Source organism: Crocuta crocuta, unplaced genomic scaffold (assembly GCF_008692635.1).
Source record: "Crocuta crocuta isolate KB4526 unplaced genomic scaffold, BGI_CrCroc_1.0 scaffold971, whole genome shotgun sequence".
In the NCBI taxonomy this organism is placed as follows: domain Eukaryota; kingdom Metazoa; phylum Chordata; class Mammalia; order Carnivora; family Hyaenidae; genus Crocuta; species Crocuta crocuta.
The window spans coordinates 585,284-594,394 of NW_027527401.1; the positions used below are offsets into that span (position 1 = coordinate 585,284).

The 9,111-nt window shown below is 61.0% G+C and overlaps 1 protein-coding gene across 1 annotated transcript in view; it reads left to right on the forward strand.

Moving 5' to 3' along the window:
- UBAC1 (UBA domain containing 1) overlaps positions 1 to 9,111 on the forward strand; it is a 15,864-nt gene that overhangs the window by 5,918 nt on the left and 835 nt on the right. Inside the window, exons 4-8 of the mRNA XM_077753010.1 lie at positions 839 to 941; positions 1,158 to 1,266; positions 1,851 to 2,082; positions 4,423 to 4,509; positions 5,265 to 5,403. Coding sequence (XP_077609136.1) covers positions 839 to 941; positions 1,158 to 1,266; positions 1,851 to 2,082; positions 4,423 to 4,509; positions 5,265 to 5,403 — 670 coding nt within the window. The remainder of the gene's footprint in view (positions 1 to 838; positions 942 to 1,157; positions 1,267 to 1,850; positions 2,083 to 4,422; positions 4,510 to 5,264; positions 5,404 to 9,111) is intronic.

The following is a 9,111-nucleotide window of genomic DNA, read 5'->3' on the forward strand; positions in this document are numbered from 1 at the left end:
GGGGGGGGGGGGGGGTGCACTTGGGGAAGTGGGGGGAGGGCAAACAGGAGCTCCGTGTACATTTTTGCAACTTCTCCGTAAACCTTAGATTATTTCAAAATAAAAAGTTTAAGAAGATACTGGAAGGCAGAACCACAAAGGTAGATGCTACTGAGAAAATACTAGAGTTTTACCCTAAGTTTGGCAAAAACTAGTAGAGAAATCGAGACTTTGAGTAATTTTGGGCTGCAGAGTTCTGAGCTGACAAAGCAGAGTGTATCCCGTGTCCTGTGGAGCGGCCCAGGACGCAGGGTGCGCCGGTGCCCTGCAGCCCGGGACCGCGTGCGCCTGGGCTGGGGCGCCTCTGCGGCAGGGCGCGCCCTGTCCAGCAGGGCATCGGGCTCCCGTGCTCCTGCCCCGTGCGGTGCCACTCCTGCAGCGTCAGGCCTGTTGTGGGAATGAACGGGGGCCCCCATGTCGCCCATGGAACCGGGGACCCATCCGCAGGGGGATCTGGTTGCACTCATGGCAGCCTTCTTCCCAGTGAGAGCCCGAGGCCTGTGCCGGGAGCCCATCCGGTCAGGCTGTGCCCCTGCACTTAACGTGCCCGGTGCTTTCTGTGCCGGCCCAGGGGCAGAGCCTGTGGCCCGTCTGTGCCCGCGAGGCCTCTCTTCCCGCCCGGCGCAGACCCTCCTGGTCTCACCCACCTCTGCTTCTGTCGGTGTCCGTGTTCTGGAAGCAGCAGCAGCATAGTTGGGACTCAGAGATGCAGAGGCGCGGGGCCCAGGAGCATGGCTACGTGTCCCGGCAGGTCTCGGGCACGCGGGGCGCTAAGAGCCTTTTTCTCCTTGCCCCGCAGTTCCAGACGGAGCTCCGGAAGATCCTGGTGTCTCTCATCGAGGTGGCTCAGAAGTTGTTAGCGCTGAACCCAGATGCAGTCGAGCTGTTTAAGAAGGCGAATGGTATGAGCAGCCCCAGGTTGATGCAACCTGCGCTCTGGCCACGCGCATTCACACCCGGGGTCAGGTGCTTTCCGTTTGTGCTTCCCTGTTGACCCGGGGCTCCTGTCCACACGGGTGCCGGCTGAGGTGTCCGTGTGGATTTGCTGAGGGTCGGGGGGACCCCAAGCCCCTCGTACTGGCCGGGCCCTCACGGATCGCCCCATCTCTGGCCCGCAGCGATGCTGGATGAGGAGGAAGACGGGAGAGTGGACGAGGCAGCCCTGCGGCAGCTCACGGAGATGGGCTTCCCGGAGAGCAGGGCCGCGAAGGCCCTGCGGCTGAACCAGTACGTGCAGGCCACCTTGTCCCCTTGCCACCGCCGCTGTGGGGTCCCCGGGGTGACGTCCTCCGTCCCAAACTCTTTGAACCATTTCTAATAGATGTGAGTTTTTAAAGAGAAACTCTGCACGCGCGTCCCCAGGGTAACCTGGTAGGAAACCTCCAGTGTCCCCGGACAGTGAGAAGGCCTCACCTTGGGGGAAGGCTGGGGACAGGGCGGGTGGTGGGCACACGGTGGCCCGGAGCTGGGTCCCCTTAGCCTCCTGCCCTTTCCCCGCCGTAGCTGCTCGCCTCTGCGTCTACACTCAGCTCTTAGCGAGCGACTGGTAAGCCGGGGGACGGTCGGGGGCCCCGGTTCCCCCGTGCTCTTCGTGAACTCGTGCCCCTTGCCTAGTACACGGGTCTCTGTGTTCTGGCCGGGGTCTTGAGGGAGTTCAGAGCGAGGGCCAGGGCCTCTCCCAAGGGGTCACCAGCTCCTGCTAGAGAAGTCGTTGAGGCCAGAGAGCCTTCCGGGGGGGAAGCGGGGGGAGGAGGTGGGAGGCCCTCCTCGGTCGCCTGGGCTGGTGGGAAGAGCTTCTTGTCACCTTTCAGCATGTCGGTGCCTCAGGCCATGGAGTGGCTGATCGAGCACGCGGAAGACCCGACCATCGACTCGCCTCTTCCAGGCCAGGCCTCTCCCGGAGGAGCCGAGGCCGCCCCTGAGGGTGCCTCCGAGGCAGCCGGGACTAGCGCGGGGGACGCGGGGGACGAGGAGCCCAGGGACGAGCTCACGGAGATCTTCAAGAAGATCCGGAGGAAAAGGGAGTTCCGGGCTGATGCTCGGGTATGTGTCTGGGCCTGGCACCGCCTGGCGGGGTTTCTCCACTGGTGGGGGGTGGGTGCTGCACCGGGCGGAGCAAGCTAGACCCCGGTGAGGGCTGTCGTCAGGCCCAACGTCCGTTTTCAGTTGTCCTACGCGGGTCTGGATGGCCCATTTGTCACGTGCACACTCACAACAGGGTCCTGTCCACGTTCCCGCTGTGGGTGGTGAGTGACCTCAGGCTGGTGGGGACACTGCCTGGAGACAGGACAGGGGACAGGGAGTCGGCAAGGCTCTGACCATCCGCTAGCCGGGGTGTCTGCAGGGTGTAAGGACCTGGGGTCCAGCTGTCTCGGGCTGTACTCGGCAGCTGACGTCCGTGTCTGGTGTGTGGCCGCCCCTCAGGCCACCTCATCCTGCGTGCTGTTGTGGCTCCCTGTTCTCCACTGCTCCGTTCTTCTCCTGAGCTCTTGCTTTCCTCTAGAACGTTCTCTGTGTTTTAAGGCTGTGGTTTCCTTTTGGATTATAGATCCGTCAGCTCGAGGTGTTAGGGCTCCAAGTCCACGTGCTGCTGATTCTGCCTGGGGTGCTGTGCTGCCAGCGTGGGCTCCCCTGTGGCCCGTGGGATGCCCGCCAGGCTGATTGGGCACTCGTTTCCCTGGGCTGCGTGGCACCTCCCACCAGGGGCCCGGTTTGTGCTGACCACGCGGGTGTAGGCCCCGCTCGGGGGCTGGCTGTTCCTGCACAGGGGCCGGTGCTTTTGCGGCTCCTTGTCCCTCTGGGGGTGCAGACCCTTCCCAGGGTCCTGGGTTTAAGCTCTAGCTCGTCACCTCGCGTGGACCCAAGGCCCACGTTCTGTGTGTTGCACATTAGACCCCAACCGCAGGCCCTGCTAATGCCTCCCGCCCCCTCCCTGGCTGCTTTCTTGTGAGCTCAGCTGTGCACTTGGACCTGTTTGTGCCGCCTGCAGCTGGTGTTTCTGAAGCCCAGCCGGGTGCTGGCTGAGCCCCGTGGGAGGGACGCCGTGTCCCTGGGGGGTGGTCCCACAGTGTCCTCAGCCGCCCCCGCTGCCCAGCTGGTGGTCCTTGCTGCCCTCTCGACCTCATAACGTAGGTGTCGCTCAGTCTGCTCTGCTCTTCTCCCAAGACGTGCGCCGTCCCCTCTGGTAGATGTTCTGTGACGATTATTACAAAAGGCTGTCGAGGCGGGGCCAGGACGTTGCTCTCTCACACCATCTCATCCCTCAGTATGTGAGAGAACAGTCTGGAAGGACAGGGCTGTTAGTGTGGCTCCAGGATCTGGATCGGGGAGCAGCGCTTGGACTTGAACCCAAAACAGGCTTTCCTGCCGCTTCCCCGCCCCCTGTGCCCACGCCTGCCGTGGGGGGCCGGTGAGTGCGGTGCGCGGGGCAGGCGGAGCCTGGTCTTGAGAGCTGGGAGCACGCGGCCCCTGGCGGGCGGGCCGAGGCGCATGCCCGGCGTCACCGTCCGTGTGGAAGGACCGTGGCGCGGTTTCCCCAGGCCGAGCCGGGGGTGAGTGAAGGAACAGGAAAGCGTTTACTGACACTCACAGGAAGGCCACCCTCTTGAATCTGGCGGGAAGTTCCTGGCCGTTTTTTGTGCCCTGGGGTCAGACTAGCGCATGGCGGGTTCTTCTCCCAGGATTCGTGCTCGGGAAAGGGAGCAGGGGGGGTCACGGCACGGTGCTGCCTCGTGGCCCCCCTGCCCCCCCCCCCCAGCCGGGTGCCCTGAGAACCCTGGGGCCCTGTCTAGAGAATTAATTAACTTGATGAAATCTTTGCCTTTTTTATTTTTCCCCCAAAATCCACCATATTAAAGATTGTACGATAAAGTTGGTAGTGAAGTGAAGGACATAACGTGTCTCGTGGGTTTTGTCCTCAACCGTACGTCTCCCGTCCACACGATATTGAACTTGGGCCACCGTTCCCTCGGAGAATTAGCACATGTTCGTATTTACAGCTTACGTCGTATTAACTGTAAGATGTTTGAAGGTAATTTTAGTGTCACATTTGAGGGATAGAGTCTGCAGAGGCCTATTTCCCGCAAGCGAGGGGGACAGTCTTTCTCCACCTCAGTCGGGTTTGCCTACCTCGCGGTCTCTCCCCGACACCTTCCGTTCCGGGTCCTGGGGCCCCGCAGTGAGCTCACGGTGGGGGGCTGGAGACCTTTCCCCACACACGGGGACGAACCTGAACGGGGCTTACGCCGTGGCCCTCTCGTGGCATGTTGGTGAGCAGCTTCCGAGCACGGATCTGGGGGCCGCACGGACTCGGCCCGGCTCCATGGCGAGTGGTGGCGCGTCCCCGGCGAGGGCGGCACTGAGTGGTCCGTGGTTCCCCTTCAGGCCGTCATTTCCCTGATGGAGATGGGATTCGATGAAAAGGAAGTGATGGATGCCCTCAGAGTGAACAACAACCAGCAGAGCGCTGCCGTGAGTACCAGCCGCACCTCTGCGCCCCGGTCGCCCGCCCTCCCCGCCCGCGCGGCCCCCCTTGGGGAGCCTGGACGCGCTCCTGTCTCAGGTGGTCCCTTGTCCTGCTGCCGAGGGAGTAGATGGTGTCACAGTTCAACATGTTTTATGTACGGAGAGAGTTCTGGGCCTTTTTTTTTTTTTAAGTTTACATGTTAATTTTGAGAGAATGAGAGCAGGGGAGGGGCAGAGAGAGAGGAAGAGACAGAATCCCAGGCAGGCTGCGTGCTGTCAGCACAGAGCCCAACATGGAGCACGAACCTGTGAGGCCTCGAGATCATGACCTGAGTAGAAACCGAGAGTCGGACACTTAACCGACTGAGCCCCCAGGCGCCCCGGGCTCTGTCTCTGGACGACCGTGTGCGCGAGTCGTTGGCTGGCCGGGCTAAGCCTGAGAGGGGCCCCAGCCATGGACACGTGGGCTGCGGGACCGCCAGCTCCCCGGGGAGGGTGTGGAGGCGGCCGGGGGCCTTAGCTGGTTCCGCGGGACTTCCTGGGGCCGAGGCCTGGAGCTTCCGCGCACGTCTTCATTCTCCTCCCCACACCCCGCGTGGGTCCTGCTGCCAAGTCGCAGGCACGTTCGTCTGAACTGCGGTGCTGGGGTCTGCTGGCCGCGCCGACTTCGGAGCCCCCGGGCCTGGGCCCTCGCTTGGGGGCAGCCGGGGGCAGCGGGGCTTCAGGAGCGGCTGATGTGTGTGTGGCTTTTGTGCCTGCAGTGCGAGTGGCTGCTGGGAGACCGGAAGCCCTCCCCCGAGGAGCTGGACAAAGGCATCGACCCGGACAGCCCCCTCTTTCAAGCCATCCTGGATAACCCGGTGGTGCAGCTCGGCCTGACCAACCCTAAAACGTTACTAGGTACGTGGGCTTCCCCAGGGGCGGGCCCCCTGCGCTGCACGGATGTCACCGAGTGACCGCGAGGTCCCCATCCCCCTCTCCGTGGGGCCCGGCGGCTGGGCTCTGACGGTGGTTGGCAGCCTCCTGGGACAATCTGAGCACCAGGTAGAGTGGCCTGTGCGGGTCCAGGAGAGCGCGGGCAGCACCCGGGGGCCATGCCCGACTGTGCAGAAGGTGTTTGCCTCCGCTCTCCCTGGTTGTGAGGGGCTTTCTTTGGCCCTTGGTTTGATTGTGAAATAAAGCCTACATCCGGAAGCCTACGTGATATTCATAAGCTGAAGAAGAATGAAACTAAGAACCACACATCTATCCTTCAGCTTTGAGCGTGGTATTAAGAGCCGGGGACTCCTGGGTGGCTCGGTGGCTAAGTGTCCAACTCTTGATTTCAGCTCAGGTCATGATCCCACAGTTTGTGTGAGTTCAAGCCCCATGTCGGGCTCTGTGCTGACAGTGCAAAACCTGCTTGGGATTCTCTCTCTCTTTCTGTCTCTGCTCCTTCNTGTGTATATTTATTTTGAGAGAGAGTGCTTGCATGTGCGAGCAGGGGAGGGGCAGAGAGCGAGGGGGACACAGACTTCCAATCAGGCTCTGAGCCGTCAGCACAGAGCCTGACACGGGGCTCAAACCCACAAACCGTGAGATTGTGACCTGAGTTGAAGTCCGACACTTAACCGACTGAGCCGCCTAGGTGGCCCATGTCAGGGTTTTTTTAAGTCATTTCCTTAACACTGAACATTCTGATTTTCCCAGTCAGGTACTGTTACATTTGCAGCAACATCTTTATGTCTTTTCTGCGCTCGGTTATTTTGCCAGGATAGGATTGGAAGTGGAATTACTGAGTCATAGGCTGCGACTATTTTTAAGATTGCCGATTGCCATTGCCAAATTGCTTCCCTGAAATGGGAAGCCAGTGGGCACNGAAGAGACAGAATCCCAGGCAGGCTGCGTGCTGTCAGCACAGAGCCCAACATGGAGCACGAACCTGTGAGGCCTCGAGATCATGACCTGAGTAGAAACCGAGAGTCGGACACTTAACCGACTGAGCCCCCAGGCGCCCCGGGCTCTGTCTCTGGACGACCGTGTGCGCGAGTCGTTGGCTGGCCGGGCTAAGCCTGAGAGGGGCCCCAGCCATGGACACGTGGGCTGCGGGACCGCCAGCTCCCCGGGGAGGGTGTGGAGGCGGCCGGGGGCCTTAGCTGGTTCCGCGGGACTTCCTGGGGCCGAGGCCTGGAGCTTCCGCGCACGTCTTCATTCTCCTCCCCACACCCCGCGTGGGTCCTGCTGCCAAGTCGCAGGCACGTTCGTCTGAACTGCGGTGCTGGGGTCTGCTGGCCGCGCCGACTTCGGAGCCCCCGGGCCTGGGCCCTCGCTTGGGGGCAGCCGGGGGCAGCGGGGCTTCAGGAGCGGCTGATGTGTGTGTGGCTTTTGTGCCTGCAGTGCGAGTGGCTGCTGGGAGACCGGAAGCCCTCCCCCGAGGAGCTGGACAAAGGCATCGACCCGGACAGCCCCCTCTTTCAAGCCATCCTGGATAACCCGGTGGTGCAGCTCGGCCTGACCAACCCTAAAACGTTACTAGGTACGTGGGCTTCCCCAGGGGCGGGCCCCCTGCGCTGCACGGATGTCACCGAGTGACCGCGAGGTCCCCATCCCCCTCTCCGTGGGGCCCGGCGGCTGGGCTCTGACGGTGGTTGGCAGCCTCCTGGGACAATCTGAGCACCAGGTAGAGTGGCCTGTGCGGGTCCAGGAGAGCGCGGGCAGCACCCGGGGGCCATGCCCGACTGTGCAGAAGGTGTTTGCCTCCGCTCTCCCTGGTTGTGAGGGGCTTTCTTTGGCCCTTGGTTTGATTGTGAAATAAAGCCTACATCCGGAAGCCTACGTGATATTCATAAGCTGAAGAAGAATGAAACTAAGAACCACACATCTATCCTTCAGCTTTGAGCGTGGTATTAAGAGCCGGGGACTCCTGGGTGGCTCGGTGGCTAAGTGTCCAACTCTTGATTTCAGCTCAGGTCATGATCCCACAGTTTGTGTGAGTTCAAGCCCCATGTCGGGCTCTGTGCTGACAGTGCAAAACCTGCTTGGGATTCTCTCTCTCTTTCTGTCTCTGCTCCTTCCCTGCTTGTTCTCTTTCTCTCTAAAATAAATAAACTTAGAAAACCACCAACAACAGTGTGGAACATTCCAGGCCCTGCGGGTTGTCAGGCACCTCCCCCACCGCGGGAGCGGGCCTTCCTCAGCGCTTGGGCCCCTCCGGGGCGGTGTGCCTGCGATTGTCCCCGAGGCCCCATCACCCCATCTGCCAACTGCTCTGATGCAGCTCCACCCTGGGGCTCGGCTTGGGCTCTCGTGTGTCCCCCACACCCCCCCGTCCCCTCGTCCCCCCATGACCCGTGCAGACGACAAGCTCGCCCTTCCGTTCTGGGTGGGTGTTTCTTTCGGACGTTGGCAGGTGTGAGTCTCGGACGTTGGCAGGCGCCGGGCCGCGCCACCTGCCCCTGTCCTCCAGGACGGCTCTGGGCTGGGAGGTGTTCACGGAGCGGCCGACCCTTCCTCACTGACCCCGCGTGCGCCTCCTGCACTCAGCCTGAGCACTCTGCTGGCCTCCTGGCCTCCCTGCCGGATGTTTGTAACTGGTTTCCAGAGGGTTCTGATCGGGGCCCCCAGTGATTTTCAGGGCTGGGAGGGCTGTCAGGGCACACTAAGCCGCAGTCCCTTGGGGCCCTGGCCGTCGCACACCCTGAGGCCCGCGCGCCAGTGCTGGCAGGGGTGAGGCCCGCGGGAGGACGACGCTTTCCAGACGTGCGTGACGCCTGCAGCCCGCGAGCTCCCCTGGCCAGGGTTTGTGGGGACACAGCGCGTGCAGGGAGATACCTGTCTGACGTCAGTCCTCTCTGCACCCAGCATGGGACTCGAACCCACAACCCTGGATGGAGAGTTGCAGACTCCACCTGCTGGGCCGCCCAGGCGCACCTCACTCAAGATTTTAATGTGTCCGGTTTCTTTGTCATTCTTTTAAAAATTGTTAAAAGGAGGGGCACCCAGGGGGCTCAGTCGATTAAGCGTCTGACTTCAGCTCAGGTCATGATCTCACGGTTCGTGGGTTCGAGCCCCACTTCGGGCTCTGTGCTGACAGCTCGGAGCCTGGAGCCTGTTTCAGATTCTGTGTCTCCCTCTCTCTCTAACTCTCCCCTACTCATGCTCTCTCTCTTTCTCTCTCAGAAATAAATAAAACATTAAAAAAATTGTTAAAATGTGTATATTTATTTTGAGAGAGAGTGCTTGCATGTGCGAGCAGGGGAGGGGCAGAGAGCGAGGGGGACACAGACTTCCAATCAGGCTCTGAGCCGTCAGCACAGAGCCTGACACGGGGCTCAAACCCACAAACCGTGAGATTGTGACCTGAGTTGAAGTCCGACACTTAACCGACTGAGCCGCCTAGGTGGCCCATGTCAGGGTTTTTTTAAGTCATTTCCTTAACACTGAACATTCTGATTTTCCCAGTCAGGTACTGTTACATTTGCAGCAACATCTTTATGTCTTTTCTGCGCTCGGTTATTTTGCCAGGATAGGATTGGAAGTGGAATTACTGAGTCATAGGCTGCGACTATTTTTAAGATTGCCGATTGCCATTGCCAAATTGCTTCCCTGAAATGGGAAGCCAGTGGGCAC